The sequence below is a fragment of the Bufo bufo genome, chromosome 10 (genome assembly GCF_905171765.1).
Source record: "Bufo bufo chromosome 10, aBufBuf1.1, whole genome shotgun sequence".
NCBI classification, from domain to species: Eukaryota; Metazoa; Chordata; class Amphibia; order Anura; family Bufonidae; genus Bufo; species Bufo bufo.
Genome location: NC_053398.1, coordinates 100249485 through 100274617, shown reverse-complemented (window position 1 = coordinate 100274617; position 25133 = coordinate 100249485). Strand labels below are relative to the sequence as shown.

Sequence of the window (25133 nt, the reverse complement as noted above, 5' to 3'; positions counted from 1 at the left end):
TTTGTCGCATACCATTTGTGCAGTGATATTTGTGACTTTTGCCCGCTCACGCTATCTTTCCAAAGTGGAGAGAAAAGGGGTCATGGCATAAGTGGATAAGTGTGCGAGCTGGCAGCCCATTTTTGGCATAGAAAAAGGCTTAAATCCACGCCAGCAAGAAGGCTGACATAGATTTAACCCCTTAAGGACCGGGCTCATTTTCACCTTAAGGACCAGACCATTTTTTGCAAATCTGACCAGTGTCAATTTATGTTGAGATAACTTTTAAATGCTTTTACTTATCTATGCCATTGTGAGATTGTTTTCTCGTCACATATTATACTTCCTGACAGTGATAAAATAAAGTAAAAAATTATCATTTTTATTTATAAAAAAAATACCAAATTTACCAAAAATTTGGAAAAATTTCCAAATTTCCATTTCTCTACTTTTATAATAGATAATAATACCTCCAAAAATAGTTATTACTTTACATTCCCCATATGTCTACTTCATGTTTGGATCATTTTGTAAATTCAATTTAATTTTTGGGGGACGTTAGAAGGCTTAGAATTTTAGAAGCAAATCTTAAAATTTTTCTGAAAATTTCCAAAACCCACTTTTTAAGGAGCAGTTCAGGTCTGAAGTCACTTTGTGAGGCTTGCATAATAGAAACCACCCAAAAATGACCCCATTTTAGAAACTACACCCCTCAAGGTATTCAAAACTGATTTTACAAACGTTGTTAACCCTTTAGGTGTTCCACAAGAATTATAGGAAAATGGAGATGAAATATCAGAATTTCACTTTTTTGGCAAATTTTCCATTTTATAAAAAAAAAACTTTCGCTAACAAAGCAAGGGTTAACAGCCTAACAAAACTTAATATTTATTGCCCTGATTCTGTAGTTCACAGAAACACCCCATATGTGGTCATAAACTGCTGTACGGGCACACGGCAGGGCGCAGAAGGAAAGGAATGCCATATGGTTTTTGAAAGGCAGATTTTGCTGAACAGTTTTTTTTTACACCATGTCCCATATGAAGCCCCCCTGATGCACCCCTAGAGTAGAAACTCCAAAAAGTGACCCCGCAAAACACGGACACCTGCAATGTGCGATCCGCAATTTGCGGATCCGCACATCACAGACACTGTAATAGAAAATGCCTTTTCTGGTCCGCAATTGCAGACAAGAATAGGACATGTTCTATTTTTTTCAGGAACAAAATTGCGGATCCCGAAAAAACGGATCCCGAAAAAACGGATGCAGATCCCGAAAATGCAGATGCGGATCCAGGAAATGTGGATTTGCATCCATTCCAGCCCCATTGAAAGTGAATGGGTCCGCAAATTGCGGAACGAATGCGGACCCAAATTACGGACGTGTGAATGGACCCTAATGCTTTCTTTTCTGAAGTATCCAAACACTTTAAATTTTATCCGACCAATAGCCATATATTACCTGAAAGCCAAAGCAGATAGTAGGGATCACGCTGAACATTGAAGCCAAAGAAGTAGCGCTGCAAGAGAGCAAACAGCTTGTATTTTTTGGAACAAAAAAAATATGAATAAAAGCAAAACAACCAGTTTTGAGGGCTTACATTGCAGCTAAATTAGTAGCAAGTCGTTCCCCCAGTGTCCAGCATAGCACAGAGGTGCCCCTTCCCCCTTCTTATGATTAAGCACTTTAAGCTGATTTTGACAGCTGTATGTTTTTTGCAGTCCACAAAAATGCAGATCCGTTTTTTTTTGCAGTCAGTTCAGCATGTCCGCAAAAAAACGGGTTGCATTCCGCATTTTTGCGGACCCATAGACTTGAATCGGGCCACGTGCCAGTTTTCACTGACAAGTATAGGACATGTTTTAATTGTTGTGCGGAGCCGTGGAACAGAAGAAAAGATGCGGACAGCACACTGAGTGCTGTCCGCATCTTTGGGGGCCCCATAGAAGTGGATTGGTCCGCATCTAATCCGCAAAATTGTGGATCTCATGCGGAAAGCAACATACGGCTGTCTGAATGAGCCCTAACAGTGATAATGTTAAAAATATTCTACTGCCCCAGCACTGCGCTCCCGGTGTAATTACGTTGCAGGCACTTCCTGGATCATGTGATGTACATCCTAGCCCGCTTACACACAGCGCCCGAGGCTGCCTGACTGTGCAGGCGCAACCCACGTACATCATGGGTTTTCACTGTGCTAGGATCACGTGCACGCAACATAACTACACAGGAGAGCGCACTGCGAGCCCAATAGGAATATCTTCTACCTTATCACTGTTAAAGTGCTTAATCACATGATGGGAGGGGGGGGGGGGCAATAAAAAATATTGCAGATAACCCCTTTAAGTATACAAGACCCAGGATCATAGTCTTAAAAGGAAACATACATTTTAAACTTATAAAACATAAATGTTACAAATGAACCATAATAACTCAAATCTCATTAAAGAGGAGCTTACAATCTACTTCACTTATCGTATATCATAAAATAGCCAAATTATACCAAAGAAACAAAAATAGGCCTCATGCACACGGCCGTGTTATTTTTTGCGGTCCGCAAAGCGCGGACAAGAATAGGACATGTTATATTTTTTTTGCGGGGCAGTGGAACGGAGCCACGGATGCGGACAGCACACGGAGTGCTGACCGCATCTTTTGGGGCCCCATTGAAGTGAATGGGTCCGCATCCAAGCTGCCAAACAACGGTCGTGTGCATGAGGCCATATACTGCAGCTCTGCCTCACCTGGGATTAATCAGCTGCATGCTTCTCCCCTGCACACGCTGAGGATTACACACGGTTTCTTGTGCAGAAAAAACACACGCCAGTGTTTCATGGACGTTTGCTGTCCGTGTTCTCCACGGACAGCACACGCCCCCATTCATTTTAATGTGTGTATTCAGACATCAGTGATTTAGCACGGTCCGTGGGTCAGTGTTTTTAGCACGGATGCATGCTTTATTTTGTCCGTGTTCACGGATCCATCACGCCCATTGTAGTCTATGGGTCCGTAAAAACCACGGATGCTATGCGTGTTGCATCCGTGTTTCATGGATCATTAGGAAGAGATGCTTTGAAAATTATTTTTCAGCTGTTCAGTGTCAGTGAAACACGGATGGCACACAGACAGCAAAAAAACAGACACGCGGACCCAACGCGGACCCAACACGGATCCTTCACGGACAGCTTCACGGATGCATCACTGACCACCATGGATTTGAGCATGGACACGGACGTGTGAATGAGGCTTAAGGCCTCTTGCACACGAACGTTGTGTGCCCGTGCCCGTAATGGGTCCGCAATCATGGAGATGCGGAACGGAAGCACGGATCAGAACCCCACGGAAGCACTACGGAGTGCTTCTGTGGTGTTTCTGTCCGGACGGATCACGGACCCATTCAAATTGCGGTCCCCAATGCACGGAACGGACCCACAAAGGCCGTGTGCAAGAGGCCTAATACGGGACCAGCAAAGTGACTTAGATTAGACAAATCCCACTTACACTTTGTTTTTTGCTTATGAGTGGATTTTGAAAATCTGCAGCATGTCAATTCTTTGTGTGATTTATTTATTTATTTTTGGTGCAGATTTCACCGTTTTCAATGAAAGGCTGAGATCTGTGGAAAATCTGCATGAAATCCGCACCAAAAAGCACAAGTAATACATGTGGATTATGGTGCATAAATTTGCCAAAAAAATGCACCAAAAATGTGCAAATTTATTGTTTTGAAACCAGCACCGTATGCAGGTAAGGTGGTAACACTGTGTGTTAGGCCTCATGCACACGACCGTGCCGTTTTTTGCGGTCCTCAAAACGCGGATCCGCAAAAAACGGAAGCCGTCTGTGTGCCTTCTGCAATTTGCGGTACGGAACGGGCAGCCCATTGTAGACATGCCTATTCTTGGACAAGAATAGGACATGCTATATTTTTTTGCCGGGGCCTCGGAATGGAGCAAGGGTTGCGGACAACACACAGAGTGCTGTCCGCATCTTTTGCAACCCCTTTGAAGAGAATAGGTCCGCACCCGAGCCGCAAAAACTGCGGCTCGGATGCTGACCAGAACTACGGTCGTGTGCATGAGGCCTTAGTGTGAATGATGCACTAGTGTGTCTGTAGAAATAATGGTGGATGGAGATACAGACATACAGACACACTAACTAATGTCATATTCACCCACAGCATAGAGGTTACCTTTGTATGTCACATTTTATTATCTTTTCTTAGCTTTTTTTTGTTTGGAGCGTGAAGTGCAAGTGAACCCCAGTCAATTCTGTGACAACCCAGGGGACCATTCATATCCTGTCAAAGAATAATAGGTGCAATGACTGGGGCAGCATGGAGCCCTGCAGCCGGTAGGGTCTGTCACTGTAAGTGGCCTCAGGGGCACTAACATTTTCAGGCTAATTTGAGCCCTTTCAATTTGGGTAGAATCAATTTAGGTCTGAATTGTTCAAACGATATGAACCCAAATCAAATTTTGAGGATGATGGACAGTGCCTAAATTGATGATGGAAGGGAATCATGAATTGGGGTATTGATAACTGAAGGCATATTACTGGGAGGCCCAGGAAATGAGGAGGTGACACGGGGACAAAATGGAGCGCAAGAAGCACTTTGTGTCCTTTCTCTTTTTATGTCCTTTTAACATGGGCCGACATTTGGGAGAACAAAACGTTTATTCCCAAATTTATATATGTCCACCAGACATTGCTTGTTGTCGTGGGTTGCATCTTTTAAAGACTATGGGCCAGATTTATCATGTGACTCTGACAGCTCACTCCACTTTCACCTATGGCTAAAGTCAGTTTTAGCCAAGTCAGATTTATGATCGGCCCTTTAAGACTGTAATAAATGTGGTTTGACGGTAGCAGTTTAACCGTCAGTAAGCAGCTTTACAAAAGTCGCACATCTTTATGAAAAAGTTGCATGTTATATTAAAAAGTCTCAAAGGTAAGCATGGTCCTCACTGGAGTGAAATTGCGCATTTTTTTGCGACTTTTTAGCGATTTTTTAAATAGTCGCAATAGTAAATCTGTCTAGAGATTCATTTACATAAGAAAACACGCCCACTTTCAGAAAACTGGCGAGCATAGTGCAGAGCAGAAAAAAGTCGAAAATTTTTGCGCAGTTTAAGCGATTGCGCAAAAATTTGCAACTTTTTTACTCCATTATTCTGACTTGAGCTAATGATAAATCTGGCCCATTGTCTGCATCACATCTCCACATTAGATGATCTTTAGGACACACACGATGACCATAGACACTACGTGATAAACAGAATTCCCATTGTTAGGGAGGTAAAGGCAGATGTCAGTGAATTAAGTCCTTTAAAACCTGGATGAATTCCAGATGCAAGGGAACATGTGCTGAGTGAAGTATAAGGACTTTGACTGGGTAATTCATAATCTTACTTGACATATGGCAGGGGTGGTCAACCTTACAGTCACAAAGAGACAACAAAAAAAAGTATGATTACCAGGAGCCACAAGCTATACATTTACACACGAGTCACTGTATTTTTCGCCCTACAAGATGCACCTAGGTTTTAACAAATAAAAATATTTTTCATCTGATCTGAGGTCTGGTTAAAAAAAAAAAATCTTTCTTACTTTTCATTAGCAGAGAAAAAAAGAAAAAATATATTTTTCATCAGACCTTAGATCAGACTCCTAAATCAGATCCCCAATCCTCAACTGACCTAAAATAAGATCCCCAAACCTCATCAGACTGCCAAATAAGACCCCCAATGCTCGGATCAGACGACACAAATCAGACTCCCAGTGTCAGACCCTTAGTGCTCAGATCTCCCCCCCCCCCCCCCAATGCTCAGATCTCCCCCCATGCTCAGACCTGACCAACCCATGCTCAAACAAGACCCCCCATGCTCAGATCTGCCCCCATGCTCAAATATGAACCCCCATGTTCAGATCCCCCCCCCATGCTCAGATCTCCCCCTTCTCAGATCTGACCCCCCCATGCTCAAACCTGACCAACCCATGCTCAAACAAGACCCCCCGTGCTCAAATCTGAACCCCATGCTCAAATCCCCCCCCCCCCCCATGCTCAGATGAGACCCCCATTGCCCAGATCAGGACCCCCCCCCCTTCCCATGCTTAGATCAGAGCCCCATTCTCAGTTCTATAATATAAAAAAATCTCTTCCTCTCCTGCTCGGGCACCGGCTACACACCAGGCCTCACACGCCCCCCCACTGTGACCTGATGAGCACAACCTCAGGTCATAGTGCGTGTCTCCACGTACTAGGTTCTCTCACTGTGTGCATCAGGACGTAGTTGAGAGTGAGCTGGAGCTGCAAAGTAGTAACAGTGCCCGATCAGGAAAAGAGATCTGAGCATGGGGTGGAGAGTGAGCCGCCTGACTGCTTCCCGGCTCCACAGCTAGAGCCGCACTTGAAGAAGCAAAGAGTCGCATGCAGCTCAAAGCCACAGGTTGGCCACCCCAGACATATGGTCATATATTATATCTGATGATTTATCAAGATTTACAATCCATTATTAAAATGTCATATATTACAGGTATTAAAGCCGTCTTATGGGGAGTGTATTTTTTTAACCCATATCAATGCTGGATTTGAAATCAGAATAGATGTAGCTTCTGCTGCAGAGTAGATTTCTTATAAGATGTGCTAATGATGATGTTCAATAGATGAGCAGAGAAGACCACTTGAATGGAAATAAACGGATATATATTCTAACTTTGGGGAACCTTTGCTTAACTATCAGAGAATTGCAAATACCCTGATAGAAATTCCTTAATATTTTCCTAAAATCCAATCAGATTGGTTCCGATAGTTTGGGAAAGTAGCTGTAGGGAAGACAAATTTCACATACCTGCGTCTTCTATTGGCCAAATCCCTTGCTTGTAAAAGTAGGACTTGACTAATCATGTTATATTAGGGATTAAATGGCCCTTTAAAGCTTTGTGGACACAATATGGATCTATGGTATGTGGGTAAAGTATGGTGCTCCTTGGATACTGCTTGGCACTGACTAGCTTGCATGTGCACTATATGACACTATATTGCCAAACCTTGCACTAATTGGGCAGTGTGTGTTGCTATATGGTACTTCCCAGGCAATATGTACACTATTTATCTAGGCACATTACGGCGCTATGCATTCAGGTGACGTGCTGGTCGTTGATGTCCCATTCTCATCTGTAAGAAACCTGGTAGGAATGGCCAAGAGAAGCGTTTCCAGTTCCATCACTGTAGGAGCCAATTTCAGAGGTTTGGAAGAGCATGCACTCACTTTACTGCGTGAGAGGGAATTGTGTAATTGATCTATTGGCAAAACCATTGACGTGTGGAAAAGGTGGAAATGAACAGACTAGAGCATACTATGTACTCACCTAGAAGAATATTCACGTTTATGGAAGACATTATGATCTGTCATGTAATACCTCAGAATGATCGCCACAGTCAGGTAACATGCAGCCAGTGTCCCGAGAATACTGCAGGGGAAAAGACACACATAGGAGATATCAGCATCACATATTTTCTCCAGGATCAAAAAAGGTTCAACCTTAAACAGGGTACGCCAGCCATAGAAAATATTGTTTGTCCTGGCAGATGCGCTGACCACCTACTATGGGATCCCGATGATGGTCAAAGGGTGAAGAAGACAAGACTCTGTTCACATGGGCTCTGTGTTTTGGCTTCTGATATAAATGGAGGTCAAAACACTGTGCCAGATCCATTGCATGATGGACCCTGGAGACGCCCAACTGACCTCACTGACGTGTAATGGGGACCGTCGGGTTCTGCCAAAGTCTCCAATTTTTGATGGATGCACCACATACAGCACTGTTTCTGTCAAATGTGACTGAATCTGTGATGAGGACTCCAGTTACTTTCACACTAGCGTTTTGGCTTTCCGTTTCTGAGATCCGTCATGGGCTCTCACAAGCGGTCCAAAACGGATCAGTTTTGCCCTAATGCATTCTGAATAAAAAAGGATCCGCTCAGAACGCATCAGTTTGCCTCCGTTCAGTCACCATTCCGCTCTGGAGGCGGACACCAAAACGCTGCCTCCGCCTGACGAAGCGGAGCCAAACGTATCCGTCCTGGCACACAATGTAAGTCAATGGGGATGGATCCGTTTTCTGTGACACAATCTGGCACGGATCGGTCCCCCATTGACTTTCAATGGTGTTCAAGACGGATCCGTCATGGCTATAGAAGACATAATACAACCGAATCCGCTCATGACGGATGCATACGGTTGTATTATTGTAACTGAAGCGTTTTTGCAGATCCATGACGGATCCGCAAAAAACGCTAGTGTGAAAGTAGCCTTAAAGAGAACCTGATACCAATAAAATGCAGTGCATTCTCCAGGCAACATGTTATAGAGCAGGAGGAGCTGAGCAGATCGATACATAGTTTTGAGAGAAAAGATTCCGTAAAACTTGTAATTTATACATTTGTATCTCTGTCTTTTTCTGACTTTAGTTGTACACAGGGGCATCTTATCAGTGATTGATAGCATTCTGTGAGTATCAGTTACTGAAAGTCATTTATGTATACACATTTACACAGAGAATGCTATCAATTACTGATAACACATCCCTGTGTACAACTGAAGTCAGAAATGAGAGATATAAATGTATAAATTACAAGTTTTACTGAATCTTTTAACATAAAACTATACGTCAATCTGCTTAGCTCCTCCTTCTCTATAACATGCTGTGTGTAGATTGCACCGCATTTCATGGTGACAGGTTCTAACTTTCACCCTGTTCAGTACTATCTCTCTCAACTTATGAGTATTTTTTGTTCTTCCTTCTAGTGAGTGGGTTTGGGTTTATCACTCAGAAAGGTGATTGAGGACTCATAAGCCATAAAGTGTTGAGGACTCATAAGCCATTGCTCCCATAGTGTTCTAGATGAGGAGGAGGGTGTAAGATCACCAAGCCAAAGCTCAAGAAAACCCTGAAGCATTTATAGGCCTCCACTTTCCACTCACCCAATACGATTAGGTTGAAAATGACATGGACTGTACACTCTTGAAAGCTCGGGTGCATTCTTTTATATCATCAGGATACACAAGTTGCTATGGATACATCCATATGGACCTACAACACATTGCCCCCTCAGTGGAGCTCTTTAGGTACGCTGAGTTCTCTTATAAATGATTCCGTCATAGATATAAGCAGAAGCTGCCGTGACACAAGAACATAGAATCAATAGCTGACACCTGTTTGCCTTGGGGTCGTTGGTGAGTATTCGGGGATGAAGTATATGGACATGTAATTACATTTGACAGGTCAGTACACAGTCTTGTCTGCTTGCATTGGTCTGTAAGCTTTTAACATGACATATAAAAAAGACTGTAATGGACTGTAAATTAAAAATGGAGATGCTGAGCTGTGTAATGTATTACTGCTGGACTAAACCCTACAACATAATCAAAATGCTATTATAGACATCCCTTTAGGCACATGAGAGTGATATGCTGCAAGTGTCCAGACGTTATGGACACAAAAAGAACAAAATACGAAGGGGGAATTAAATGGGTTTTCCCACAAATGACATTATCACCTACTCGCAGGATACAGCGGATAATAAACGTATGATCACAGTGACCCTCACCATTCAGGAGAACAGGGGTCCTGAGCACCCTGTTCTTCCTCATCGTGTGACCCTGGTGAAAAGGAGGTCGCATGGGATGAGAAACAAGCAACTGGTTTGTGTAATGAGGAGGAATGGAGGACTGTGCAAAAAAAACAACTTTTAGACAGGTGTGCTGCAAAGTAAGAATGCTTTCAAATCAGAAGTTTTAATAGTTTATATTTATCAATTACTAAAATGCAAAGTGGATGAACAAAAGAGAAATCTAAATCAAATCGATATTTGGTGTGATCACCCTTTGCCTTCAAAACAACATCAGTTCTTCTAGGTATACTTGCACACAGTTTATGAAAGGAACTTGGCAGAGAAGTTGTTCCAGACATCTTGGAGAACTGATCTTCTGTGGATGTAGGCTTGTTCCAAACTGTTCACTTAGCCTTTTTTCCATGTAGAGAGTATGGCCTTTTGGCTGCAGTTCTTCCATGAAGACTCGTTCTAGCCAGATTTCTCCAACGAGTAGATGGGTGTACCAGGGTGCCACCGTTTCCGCTAGTTCTGAGATGATGGCACTGCTGGACATCTTCCAGTTTTGAAAGGACGTAAGCATAATGTGTATTCCATCTGCTGCACAAAGTTTCCTTGGCAGACCACTGCATCTACAGTCCTCAACATTGCCCATTTCTGTTCAATACAATGATGAAGGCATCTAAATAGCTCCAAATTTATTCTGCAGCAGGACAACGACCCCAAACATATACATCCAATGTCATTAAAACCCATCTTCAGCGTAAAGAAGAACAAGGAGTCCTGGAAGTGATGATATGGCCTCCACAGAGATCTGAGCTCAACATCATCAGCTCTGTCTGGGATTACATGAAGAGACAGAAGGATTTTCAGCAAGCCTACATCCACAGAAGATCTGTGGTTAGTTCTCCAAGATGTCTGGAACAGCTCCTCCATAAACTGTGTGCAAGTGTACTTAGAAGAAATGATGCTGTTTTGAAGGTAAAAGGTGGTCATCAAATACTGATTAGATTTAGATTTCTCTTTTGTTCATTCAATTTGCGGTTAATTCTGAAAAAAAATATTAACACTTCTATTTTTTAAAGCATTTTTACTTTGCAGCATTTTTTCCACCCCTGCCTAAAACTTTTGCACATCATTGTAAGTTTAAAGCCACATTATGACTGCAGCCAACTAAACAGAGATTGGCAGACAAGACAGTAGCAGTGGCGGCGCTGAAACAGCAGGGGAATACATGGGTAAGTATTGCGTGTTTAGTTTTTACATTCTCCCCTCCTTTGGAAACAAACAATTTAATGTGCCGTATATTAACTAAGAAATTTCTACATCTTTGTTGGACCATTTCATATGGAATCTGCAGTGCCATCCAGTGGTCATAGTCTGTTTTGCAGCTTTATTGTTATGGAACCTGTCAGCAAGATCGGGCTGCCCTAACTGCAAGCTGCATGGATTAGTGATGACAATCTAACTGGACACAGGTTAAGGCTGGGGCTACATGGAGACTTTGGCAGGGACACATCACACAACCAAAGATTGTGGTGTGGCAGAGCCTGCATTGCTAGTAATAAAAATTACCCACAAGTTGCCACAACCACAACCCAACTCCAACCCTGCTGAGTCTGTTGGGTCATGGTAACTTGCATGTGATATAGACTGTGCTACACTGAAATCTTTGGTAGCACATTGTGTGTTGCAGCCAAATTTTCCGCCTAGTCCCAGCCTTGGTGAAGACATGATTTTTCTCTTGGCACCAATGTTATGTGCTGGAATGGGAGAAATGTGTACACTGGGTGGCTCCATTTTTGCTTCCTCGACCCAGCTGTGTATGATTGACGGATCTTTCCCTATACTTTTCCATAGGCACTGCAGTGGTACAAAACAAAGGAGAGGAGAATCAGCGCTATGGGCCTGGCAGGGGATATGGAGGGCAGACAAGCACCAGACCCATTTGTCCTGGCTAGTTTACATAACAAAGCACTATCAGAGGGGAGGACATTTTGATCCTAATGGCAGGGGTGTTTTGTACCTCTATCAACATCCTTGTGCAGTACTACATCACTTTTATTTAATTTAACATTAAACCCCAAGTTATTATATGGATTTCTGTAATCAAGCCAAAGGAGGATAGCTTGTGCACCAAGGCCCCGAGGATATGGTACATTTTAAAGTGGTCCCAAATATGGTGTTCGTGGAGTGCATAATTCTTTACAAAAGCTGCACAGATAGTAAAGGAGATTACATACAAAGTCTATGCACATATTGTGTCCAGTCAGTGACCGTTAAGACATTATCCAAGGGAACAAATTGAAAAACACGAAATCTAAAAATGTGAAAGGCTCTAAATCTTATGTGGGTGGCCTATGAGCTCAAGGGTGGGGCAGTGAGGCAACAAGCATACAGCTACAGTCACACATACATTTTGCATACAACTTAGTGGTTGTCAGTAGCAACTAAACAGGCCCTCCATGCAGTTTGCACAATAACTCCACAGGAACTTGCCAACAGTGATAGGACAGTCTCTTTCCACAACTCGGTGCAGTAACAGCAGGAGTAACAGGCAGGCACCACTAGCAACAAGACAGTCTCTTGACTCAGGCCACAGCGTATCTCATGGAACACAATAGCAGGGTCTCTATACATTGTCCTTAGTACTTCAAGAGGCTGCACACAACATCTCCACAAGCATCTCTGAAGTATCTCACAGTCTTGTACCGTCTCCAGCTCTTGAGATTCCCACTACTGATTGTGGAAGGTAACCCAGCCCTTTACACTCCTACAGTTCCTCACGTCTCCCGCAGATCAGGCTTACTGAAACCGACAAGGGAGGGAGGATCGCTTGGTGGGGCAGGCAAATACGACTGAACTCTTGTTCCATGTGGCTTCAGCTACATGAACACTTTCTGATCTCTGCTATAAACCTTATATATTATTAAACAGTGACAACTAGTGTCAAGAGTGAGTATTGCAGCAAATATTTAATTACATGTGAATGAATGGGCACTGCATGACAGAGCATACACCCCACATAACACACTGCAAAACAAAGCATGAAAGGCCCAATGTCTGTAATGTCAGTCTGCAATCCATGGAAAGCAGAAGGGCTTAACTTCCCGGCCACATGAAAGTGGACGCGAGGTTAAGGAACAGACTTGACTTTTTATTGATAGTCGAATCATTGTTTGTTAGCCCAAAAATGTGTCAAGCAAAGCAGAATAAAGAGGGCACCAAATCAAAGCCCCTGAAATCATTTAGAGAATTTTAAAAGCAAAAAGTTGTTTTTCCCCTTTCGGTCGCTCCAGCTCTTATAAGAGTTGTACGATAGATTTGTTTTTTAAGGAAATGCTATTCTATTTTGGCAGCCTTGTCAGGTGCATGTACATCTGCATAATATTCATATTGTGAGGAAAAGTACAACCCAAAAATGTTCTCATTACAGCTAAAAGTGTATGTACTTAGTGGTCATGGTAACACCTGCTTAGTAAACTTCATCTTTAATGGGAATTTGTCGTCAGAAAATGAAATATTGTTTAAATCACGTTTTTATGTTAAACATATTTTTAAAGAATTTTGGTAATGTTATTTTTCATGTCACTATCTATATTTAAAACATAAAATCCTGCAGTTTCCGCACTGGTCACTAAGCCTAATAGTAGGCTCCACTTCTTGGTCTGTACAGATCACTTTACTGCAGTTATCTGCTTATCTGTCACTCTAAGGCTACTTTCACACTTGCATTCGGGGTTCCGCTTGTGAGTTCCGTTTGAAGGCTCTCACAAGCGGCCCCGAACAGATCCGTACAGCCCCAATGCATTCTGAGTGGATGCGGATCCGCTCAGAATGCATCAGTTTGGCTCCGTTTGGCCTCCGTTCCGCTCAGCAGGCGGACACCCGAACGCAGCTTGCAGCGTTTTGGTGTCCGCCTGGCCATGCGGAGCCAAACGGATCCGTCCAGACTTACAATGCAAGTCAATGGGGACGGATCCGTTTGACGTTGACACAATATGGTGCAATTGCAAACGGATCCGTCCCCCATTGACTTTCAATGTAAAGTCAGGAGTCCCTATTAATATACCATCAGTTTTCTCCAATCCGATGGTATATTTTAACTTGAAGCAGGGCCGATCCTAGGGTCACAGGCGCCTGGGTGCAGAAATATTTCTGGCGCCCCCACATGGGCGTGGTTATCTTACTAACTCCTCCCCTTTACAATGTAGTGGTAATAGAGTCTCAAGGGTCTATAAAAGCAGCTACACTATTTTTACAAAGCATTGAAACTCTATTAACACTACTATCAACATAAGGTCATCTAGAGAAACCGTAGGTTTTTATTTATTTTTTCTTTCTCTTTAGGTGTTAAAACATAACTTTAATTAGATTGCTCTAACACCTAAATGGGAAAAATAAGAATTTTAAAAACCTGCTTTTTCTAGTCTAGATGACCTTATGTTAATAGTTAATAGTAGTGTTAATAGAGTCTCAAAGGTCTGTAAAAATAGTGTAGCTGCTTTTATAGACCATTGAGACTCTATTACCACTACCATAAACATAAGGTCATCTAGAGAAACAGCAGGTTTTTAAAATAATTTGGGGGATCTGTGGATGACACATTGTTATGGGAGATCTGTGGATGACACATTGTTATGGGGGACCTGTGGATAACACACACTGTTATGGGGGACATTATACAGGGGTAATATAACTGAGGGGTATCAGGTAAATTATACAGGGGGTAATATAACTAAGGGGTATCAGGGTACACTATACAGGGGTAATATAAGTTATATTACCCCTGTATAATAATGTCCCCTGATACCCCTTAGTTATATTACCCCTGTATAATAATGTACACTGATACCCCTTAGTTATATTACCCCGCCCTGTATATTTTAACCTGATACCCCTCAGTTATATTATATAACTGAGGGGTATCAGGGTACATTATACAGAGGTAATATAACTAAGGGGTTATCTATCAGGGTACATTATACAGGGGTAATATAAGTGAGGAGGGCTATATCAGGGACATAATACAGGGGTGAGGGGTAAGATAAGTTATATTACCCCTGTATAATGTCTGATAGTAGCCTAGACCTCCTCAGTTATATTACCCCTCATGTACCCTGATACCCCTAGTTATATTACCCCCTGTATAATTTACCCTGATACCCCTCAGATTATATATTATATAACTGATGGGTATCAGGGTAATACAGGGGACAACAGAGGATTCGTAGCACTGTGGGACAGGGGGGGGTACATACTTCTTTTTTTATATGCCCTCACCTCACCAGCTAGCAGGCGGCCAGGCGCGCAGGGTACTCAGATGTAGCGTAACGTGACGTGACGTGACGTGACCTCAGCCTGCGCCGCACAGCACGCACTCCCTCTCTGCCTCCGGCGGGTCCAAAACTCCGCCCCCCTATTTGAATACTAGCCACCGCCCACCGGCAGCCCACAGCCAGGTATTGTAAATGAACTGACCGTGCGGCGGGCGGCGGCAGCCAGCAAAATAGCGGGGGAATCAGCTGGGGGCCGGCACAGCTGAGTGAGCGGGCATTATAAAATAAAAAAAATAAAAAGTCAAAAAAAAAAAAGTCCCGGCGGCTCGCTCGGCGCCTTTCGGGTGACAGCGCTGGGGTGCGGGGCACCCACTGCACCCCGTGTAGGATCGGCCCTGACTTGAAGCGTCCCCATCACCATGGGAACGCCTCTATGTTAGAATATACCATCAGATTTGAGTTAGATCGTGAAACTCAGATCCGACAGTATATTCTAACACAGATGCGTTCCCATGGTGATGGGGACGCTTCAAGTTAGAATATACTAAAAGAACTGTGTACATGACTGCCCCCTGCTGCCTGGCAGGTGCTGCCAGGCAGCAGGGGCCAACCCCCCCCCTATATTTAACTCATTGGTGGCCAGTGCGGCCGCCCCCCCCTCCCCCGTTTTTAACTCATTGGTGACCGGCGCTCCTCCTACTGGTAAGTGAAAGATCTGTGCGGCGCATTGCTTATAGCACAGACCTGTCACTTACCAGTAGGAGGAGCGCCCGGCCGGTCACAGACATCGCAGGTAAGTATAATGCTTCTAAAATTGCTAAGTAAACCATGTCAGCCAGGAATGCAGTAGCGTCCTGGTTGCTATGGTTACCGATCGGAGTCCCAGCGATTAAACTGGGACTCCGAACGGAACTCTCCACTGCCACCAATGATGGGGGGGTCGGTCATTTTAATTAGGGGGGAGGGGGGACCGGCCGCACTGGTCACCAATGAGTTAAAAACAGGGGGGGGAGGGAGGGGGGGCCGGCCGCACTGGCCACCAATGAGTTAAAAACAGGGGGGGCGGCCGCACTGGCCACCAATGAGTTAAAAACAGGGGGGGAGGGGAGGGGGGGGAGGCCGCACTGGCCCCCAATGAGTTAAAAACAGGGGGGAGGGGGGGCGGCCGCACTGGCCACCAATGAGTTAAAAACAGGGGGGAGGGGGGGGCGGCCGCACTGGCCACCAATGAGTTAAAAACAAGGGGGGGGGGGGGGGGGGGGACGGCCGCACTGGCCACCAATGAGTTAAATATAGGGGGGGTCTGCCCCCTGCTGCCTGGCAGGTGGCAGTCATGTACACAGTTCTTTTAGTATATTCTAACTTGAAGCGTCCCCATCACCATGGGAACGCCTCTTTGTTAGAATATACTGTCGGATCTGAGTTTTCACGAAGTGAAAAATCAGATCTGGTTATGCAGACGGATCTGTTCTGAACGGATGCAAGCGTTTGCATTATAGGAGCGGATCCATCTGTACAGACACCAGATGGATCCGCTCCTAACGCAAGTGTGAAAGTAGCCTAATCCTGCCTGTAATGATATCACTTCTGTGTATAGATAAGACAGGATCCACCATTCACAATAGGTGATTGTCAAACCTTATCTATTCTTTCCTTGTACAATGACCTCTGCACAGGGCACAGAGCATGCCTAGAAAACTCTCCCATAGAAGTCAGTGAGGTCCTCTCCTGACCACTGTGTCCATGGACCATGTGGCTGCAGTAAAGCAATTTTCTTAATGCTTTGTAAATGTTGTTAAGAACAGCTCAGGTAAGATGGCTTCCCCCATAATAAGATTTAGGAAATAAAAGAAATACATCTGTAATCAGAAAATAAAAACAGATTTGAAAAAAAAAGGATATGTGCTTCTGTTTGGTTTTAACTGGCAGATAACATTTCATTAACACATTTCCTTTAATTAAAAATGTTCTTAATTTAGCCATTCATTTTCACCACACTCAGGGGTTGTGTGACCTATCAAACATTATTCCCAAGCCAGCAATTGCCATGCAGTGACAGAGAAAGACTGGATTACTTCCACTACGAGTACCCCTACTACTACTACCACCAATACTATGCAGGTAATATACCAGTAATTATTACTACTAGAGATGAGCGAATCAAATCAGACGAAGTAGAATTCGATACGAATTTCAGGAAAAATTCAATTTGCAACTAATGCAAATTTCCTCACGCTTTGTGGTAACGAATTGCAATTTTTCCTAAAATGGCGGCTACACGTGTGAGGGCATGGGGCAAGGAACTCTAGGAAGGCGGGCTGACCCATAATACCATGCATGCAGCCAATCAGCAGCCAGCCAGCCCTGTGATGTCACAGCCCTATAAATACGGCGGCCATCTTAGAGTCAGACATTTTCCAGCATTCAGCAAGTGGAAAAACCTCATTGTCACAAAAAAACTGAAAAAAATATATTTATAAGTGCAGGGAAAGGATAGGGAGGAATCATTTCACAGCATCTTAGTGCAGGGAGAGACGTCTGAAGTCACTTGGGACAGTGCTAGAAAAAAACCTCATTGTGAAAAAAAAAAAAGCAATTAAAAAGTGGAGGGAAACATTATTTGGGGATCCAAATAGCCATTATACAGCTCTGGCATTCTAGCAATTTGTTCTTGTTATTGGGGTGCAAGTGCTATGTTGAAAAGCCTTTAGTGGCTTATATCAGTACAAAAAGGAAAAATATATACGCATTTCTCTTCTGCAGTTATATGTGGTGAAAGCGTTCAGTGTCCAATTTCAGTACAAAAAGGAAAAAAATATATACGCACTTTACTGTTGCATTCATTTGTGAAACAGTTTAGTGGCCTAGTTCAGTACAAAATTGAAAAATATATACACATTTCACTTCTGCAGTTATTTTTGTTGTAAGCGTTCAATGTCCTATTTCAGTACAAAAAGGAAAACAATATACGCACTTCACTGTTGCATTTATTTTTGGTGAAAGAGTTCAGTGTCCTATTTCAGTACAGAAAGAAAAATATATATGCACTTCACTGGTGCATTTATTTCTGCTAAAAGCGTTTACTGGCCTATTTCAGTACAAAAAGAAAAATATATTCTCAGTTCACTTCTGCAGTTATATGTGTTGAAAGCGCTTACTGGCCTATACTACAGAAAAAAAAACATATACCCACTTCACTGATGCACTTATATGTGGCAAAAGCGTTTAGTGGCCTATTTCAGTACAGAAAGAAATATATATACGCACTTCACTGGTTCATTCATTTCTGCTAAAAGCGTTTACTGGCCTATTTCAGTAGAAAAAGGAAAATACATTCTCTGTTAGAGGTAGGTGGAGAGTCCTTAAAAATGATTTCAGAGATTTAGGTCAAAAGCTTAGGGCAAGGACCTCAAAGGTAGTATTTTTCGAAATACTGCCTGTACCATGGGCCACACAAGAAAGGCAGCAGGAGATTAACAAGTGGCTCAAGAACTGGTGTAGGAAGGAGGGGTTTGGGTTCCTGGAGAACTGGGCCAACTTCTCTATCGGCTACAGGCTCTATCGTAGGGACGGGCTGCACCTCAATGGGGAAGCGGCAGCTGTGTTGGGGGAGAAGATGGCTAGAATGTTGGAGGAGTGTTTAAACTAGGGACTGGGAGGGAGGGAAATTACATTATAGGAGGGGAAAATAGTGCAGATAGAGACCGGGGGCAAGGTAGTGGTACTGGGGGAGGAATGGAAGGAGGGACTAGAACAGTTCAGAAGGAAAAGTGTAGGGTAAAAAATATACATAAACCTCTCAAATGTATGTATACTAATGCCAGAAGCCTGACTAATAAAACTGGGGAACTGGAATTAGTGATGTGTGAGGAGAACTATGACATAGTGGGAATAACTGAGACATGGCTGGACGATAGCTATGACTGGGTAGTTAATGTACAAGGTTACAGTCTGTTTAGAAAGGATCCTCAAAACCGGAGAGGGGGAGGGGTTTGCCTTTATGTAAAGTCTTGTCTAAAGCCCACAGTCCGGGAAGATATAAGTGAGGGACATGAACATGTGGAGTCACTGTGGGTAGAGATACATGGAGGCAAAAACAATAATAAATTACTAATAGGAGTTTACTATAAACCACCTAATATACCAGAGTCAACAGAAAATCTACTACTAAACGAGATAGATGGGGTGGCAAATCATAATGAGGTGGTTATTATGGGCGACTTCAACTACCCAGATATAGACTGGGAAACAGGTTCTTGGCAATAACCAAAGACAATTACCTCTCCCAACTGGTTCAGGACCCAACTAGAGGGACGGCAATACTGGACTTAGTATTAACCAATAGGCCTGACAGAACAACAGACGTGCAGGTTGGGGGACATCTGGGAAATAGTGACCATATAGTAATAACCTTCCAATTATCATTCAAAAGAGCGTTTCTACAGGGAGAAACAAAAATACCAAACTTCAAAAAAGCTAAATTTAGCCAACTAAGAGAGGCCATAGGCCTAACTAACTCGGACAAAGTCCTCAAAAATAGAAATACAGCCACAAAATGGGATATCTTTAAAAGCATCCTAAAAGCTCATTGTGAGAGGTACATACCGTATGGGAATAAAAGTTTAAGGAACAAAAAGAAACCAATGTGGATAAATAGAACTGTAAAGAAAGTAATAAATGACAAAAAGAAAGCATATAAATCACTAAAACAGGAGGGTAGCACGGAAGCACGGAAAAACTATAAGGAAAATATAGAACATGTAAAAAACAAATAAAAGCGGCCAAACTAGAGACCGAGAGATTAATTGCCAAAGAGAGTAAAACTAACCCTAAAATGTTCTTCAATTATATAAATGTTAAAAAGTATAAATCTGAAGGTGTCGGTCCTTTAAAGAGTAATGAGGGGGGAGTCGCAGAGAGCGACGAGGAGAAAGCAAAGCTGTTAAATATTTTTTTCTCCAATGTATTCACTGAGGAAAATAAACTGTCAGATGACATGCAGAATGTAAAAATAAATTCCCCTTTAAGTGTACTGTCTGACCCAGGAAGAAGAACATCAGCGACTTAAAAAGATTAAAATAGACAAATCGCCAGGATCGGATGGCATACACCCCCGTATCCTAAGGGAATTAAGTAATGTCATAGCCAGACCCTTATTTCGGATATTTGCGGACTCTATACTGACAGGGAATGTCCCACAGGATTGGCGCATAGCAAATGTGGTGCCAATATTCAAAAAGGGTCCAAAAACAGAGCCTGGAAACTATAGACCGGTAAGTTTTAACATCTGTTGTGGGTAAACAGTTTGAAGGTTTTCTGAGAGATGCTAACTTAGAGCATCTCAACGGAAATAAGTAAATAACGCCATATCAGCATAGCTTCATGAGGGATCGGTCATGCCAAACTAATTTAATCAGTTTCTATGAGGAGGTAAGTTCTAGACTTGACAGCGGCAAATCAATGGATGTCGTACGGATGGAGCAGAGTTAACACTCCTTTTTTCTGAGATTTCTGAATTGTGTTATCTAATCTAAGAAAACACCTTCAATTGCTTTTCAATGGCTTTTGTCTCAAGATAACGCAATGAGTTAAAAAATTTGAGTTAAGAGCTGGAGTGCTAACCATGTTCCATCTGTATATCTGGACTTCTCCAAAGCATTTGACACTGTACCACATAAAAGGTTAGTATATAAAATGAGAATGCTCGGACTGAGAGAAAACGTCTGTATGTGGGTAAGTAACTGGCTCAATGATAGAAAACAGAGGGTGGTTATTAACGGTACATACTCAGATTGGGTCACTGTCGCTAGTGGGGTACCTCAGGGGTCAGTATTGGGCCCTATTCTCTTCAATATATTTATTAATGATCTTGTAGAAGGCTTGCATAGTAAAGTATCAATTTTCGCAGATGACACTAATCTGTGTAAAGTAAATAACACTGAAGAGGACAGTATACTACTACAGAGGGATCTGGATAGATTGGAGGCTTGGGCAGATAAGTGGCAGATGAGGTTTAACACTGACAAATGTAAAGTTATGCACATGGGAAGGAATAATGCAAGTCACCCGTACATACTAAATGGTAAAACACTCGGTAACACTGACATGGAAAAGGATCTAGGAATTTTAATAAACAGCAAACTAAGCTGCAAAAAACAGAGTCAGGCAGCTGCTGCCAAGGCCAATAAGATAATGGGTTGCATCAAAAGGGGCATAGATGCCCGTGATGAGAACATAGTCCTACTACTTTACAAATCGCTAGTCAGACCACACATGGAGTACTGTGTACAGTTCTGGGCTCCTGTAAACAAGGCAGACATAGCAGAGCTGGAGAGGGTCCAGAGGAGGGCAACTAAAGTAATAACTGGAATGGGGCAACTACAGTACCCTGAAAGATTATCAAAATTAGGGTTATTCACTTTAGAAAAAAGACGACTGAGGGGAGATCTAATTATTATGTATAAATATATCAGGGGTCAGTACAGAGATCTCTCCCATCATCTATTTATCCCCAGGACTGTGACTGTGACGAGGGGACATCCTCTGCGTCTGGAGGAAAGAAGGTTTGTACACAAACATAGAAGAGGATTCTTTACGGTAAGAGCAGTGAGACTATGGAACTCTCTGCCTGAGGAGGTGGTGATGGTGAGTACAATAAAGGAATTCAAGAGGGGCCTGGATGTATTTCTGGAGCGTAATAATATTACAGGCTATGGCTACTAGAGAGGGGTCGTTGATCCAGGGAGTTATTCTGATTGCCTGATTGGAGACAGGAAGGAATTATTTATTCCCCCAAAGTGGGGAAAATTGGCTTCTACCTCACAGGGTTTTTTGTTTTATTTGCCTTCCTCTGGATCAACTTGCAGGATGACAGGCCGAACTGGATGGACAAATGTCTTTTTTCGGCCTTATGTACTATGTTACTATGTTACTTCTGCATTAATATGTGTTGAAAGTGCTTACTGGCCTATTTCAGTACAGAAAGAACAAATTATACGCACTTCACTGGTGAAGTTATTTGTGGTAAAAGCGTTTAGTGGCCTATTTCAGTACAGAAAGAAAAATATTTTTGTCATTTTTAGGGGTGTTTTAATTTGCTTTTAATTTATTTAGTTCAGCTAAAAGTATGTGAGACAGAGAAGTGCCAGGCCATGCACAGAGGAGTGGCAGAGGCATAAATGTTTCTGGCGCAGGCAGAGGTCACAGCAGAGTAAGGGGGCGTGGCATCAAGAGTCGCAGCGAGAAACCTGAGCTCCTGGTGTCATCTTGTGGTCGTGTCTTGACCAGCAACCAAGCAGTTCTTGATTGATTAACTCGGTCATCCACTTTATCCCAAGTGACATCAGACACCCCCAGCCAACAGTCAGTGGATTCGGCAGACATAACCCTTAGTTGGCATGGCCTGGGAGCAGGCCCTGTGCCCTCACCTGTCCTCAACCTGCCTCACCGCGAGAAGTATTATATGCTGTAGGCTTAGCTCCACTTTTCAGTGAGGAAGAGCTACTAGAAGATAAGATAAGATGCCTTTATTGTCACTGTACAATACAATGTAATACAATGTACAATACAATGAAATGTTGTTTCGAGCAATCCTAGATGCCATGGACAGAGGAACAAGAACTGACATTTAAACTAAAGCATTACACTAGAATATATATATATCTCAAGAGCAAAGTAGGAAGTGCTTATGAGTATATATACACACTGATCAGACACCACTGCAGACAAGAGATCATCATGGGTTCATGAATGCACAGTCACTTTCAGTCTGCGGTAGTTTCTATCCTAGGAAGGGGCAATAATCTCTGAGCATTTAGGAGACTGATTGCTTTGGGGTAAAAGCTGTTCTTCAGCCTAGTGGTGCGGGCGTGTAGGGCTCTAAGACGCCTACCAGAGGGTAGGGGAATGAAAAGGCTGTGGCCGGGGTGAGTTGTATCCCCGCAGATAATTTTTGCCCTGTTGGTGCAGCGAGCAGTGAAGATGTCCTCCAGTGATGGTAGCTGAGTACCAGTGATTCTGCCAGCCATTCTGATGATGCGCTTGAGGGTCTTATTGTCCTCAGAAGAGCAGCCGGAGGACCACCCTGTAATGCAGTATGTGATAACAGATTCTATGGTGCACCTGTAAAAATGGACTAGCAGCTGTTTTGGGAGTTGTGCTTTCTTCAGACTCCTCAGAAAATAAAGCCTCTGAAGGCCTTTTTTGGTAATTTCTGTTGTGTTTTTTATCCATGACAGGTCCTGAACTCCCAAGAATCTGAAACTTTGAACTATCTCCACGTTTCCACCATTAATGCTAATGGGATGGTGTCCATTTAGTTTCTTCTTCCTAAAATCCAGAATTAGCTCCTTTGGTTTCTTGGTATTGAGTATGAGGTAGTTGTTCTTACTCCATCTCTCTAGGTTCTCAACCTCTTTCCTATAGGCTGTTTCATCATTGTTGGAGATCAGGCCTATCACGGTCGTGTCATCTGCAAATTTTATAATGGTATTGGTATTGTGAATAGGTTTACAGTCATTTGTGAAGAGGGAGTAAAGGAGAGGGCTCAACACACAGCCTTGCGGTACCCCAGTGTTTAGTGTTCAGGATGAAGAAAAGTGCTTGCCCATGCGTACGATTCGTGGTCTTTTTGTAAGAAAATCCAGTATCCAGTTGCACAGGTGTGAGCTGAGACCCAAGTTGTTCAGTTTCGTTGCCAACTTGTTGGGAGGGATGGTGTTAAAGGCCGAGCTGTAATCAATGAACAGCATCCGCACATAGCTGTCTCTCTGCTCCAGTGTGACAGCGCAGTGTGAAGGGTAAGTGAGACAGCATCCTCAGTTGACCTATGTACTCTGTAAGCAAACTGGTATTGGTCCATGGAGGTGCAGATCTTGCTCTTCATGTGCCTGAGGACAAGTTGCAATTCATAGCAATAGGAGTGAAAGCCACCGGGCGATAATCACTTAAGGTCTTCACCCCTGCCTGTTTTGGAATTGGGACAATTGTGGAGGACTTCAGGCAAGTGGGGACAATGGCCTGCTCTAGTGAGCTGTTAAACATACTGGTAAACACTGTTTTCAGCTGTTTAGCACAGTTTTTTAGGACTTTTCCAGAAACTTCATCAGGGCCAGCTGCTTTGTGGGGATTAATGTGGTTTAAGGCCCACTCTACCTCATGTGCTCTCAGCATCATGGAACATGATGGAGCCTCTTGCTGGGCTAATTTGATGATAGGCAGCTCATTGTCTTTGTCAAATCGTGCAAAAAAATGATTTAGGTCATCAAGAGAAAAATAATTTCCAGTGTTGATAGAACAGGTGTTGCTCTTATAATTCGTAATGGACTTGATACCCTGCCACATGCGTCGGGAATCAGAGCTTGTAAAATGATATTGTATTTTTGTTTTGTAGCAGTGCTTTGCCTCCTTAATGCCCCTCTTCAGATTGGACCTGGCTGTTTTGTACTCCTCTGGGTCTCCCTTTCGGAAAGCAATGTCACGTGCCTTCAAAAGGTTTTGGACATTTCTGTTTATCCATGGTTTCCTATTTGGGAAGGTCCGAATGATTTTGGTATCAGTTACATTGTCCATGCAAAATTTAATATAGGATAGGACAGAGGAGGCATATATGTTTAAGTCTGTGTGGTTTTCCTTTTTAGCTGTTTAGCTGTTTAAACAAATCCCAATCTGTGTCCTCAAAACAATCCTGTAGTCTCATTGTGGCTCCTTCAGGCCAAACTCTGATTGTATGCAAAGTAGGCTTAATCCTGGTGATAAGAGGTTTGTATGCTGGAGCTAAAAACAAAGAAATGTGATCCGACCTGCCAAGATGGGGGGGCAGGTGATGCTGTATAAGCATTTGCTATGTTGCAATAAACACGGTCCAATGTATTTCTCCCCCTAGTTGGGAATTTAACAAACTGGTAGAATTTGGGGAGCACAGTTTTGAGATTGGCTTGGTTAAAATCACCCGCTAAGATGAACACTCCATCTGGATGGATATTTTGCAGACTGTTCGTAATATCATGCAATTTGGACAGTGCCAGCTTAACATTTGCTTGCGGAGGAATATAAACTACCATAGGCGTGCGCACGGGGTGTGCCGGGTGTGCCTGGGCACACCCTAATCACACCCCTGTGCTCCGCCTCCTGTACTGCCGCCTGCCACTTGAGCCCCGGCTGCCAGCCCTGGACAGCTTCAATGACATACATCTGCTTATACGACTGCTCACTGCTCCTGCGCTCCGTCTCCCGGCGGCCGGCCGCGTAACTTCACTCA

At 43.2% G+C, this 25133-nt stretch overlaps 1 protein-coding gene across 1 annotated transcript in view; it reads right to left on the bottom strand.

Annotated features, from left to right (window-relative positions):
- The window catches only part of SLC38A8 (solute carrier family 38 member 8), a 48181-nt gene that overhangs the window by 4675 nt on the left and 18373 nt on the right, over positions 1–25133 (bottom strand). The window contains exons 4-5 of the mRNA XM_040409890.1: positions 7352–7453; positions 1442–1499 (exon numbers count right to left, since the gene is read on the bottom strand). Of these exons, the coding sequence (XP_040265824.1) occupies positions 1442–1499; positions 7352–7453 (160 nt within the window). The remainder of the gene's footprint in view (positions 1–1441; positions 1500–7351; positions 7454–25133) is intronic.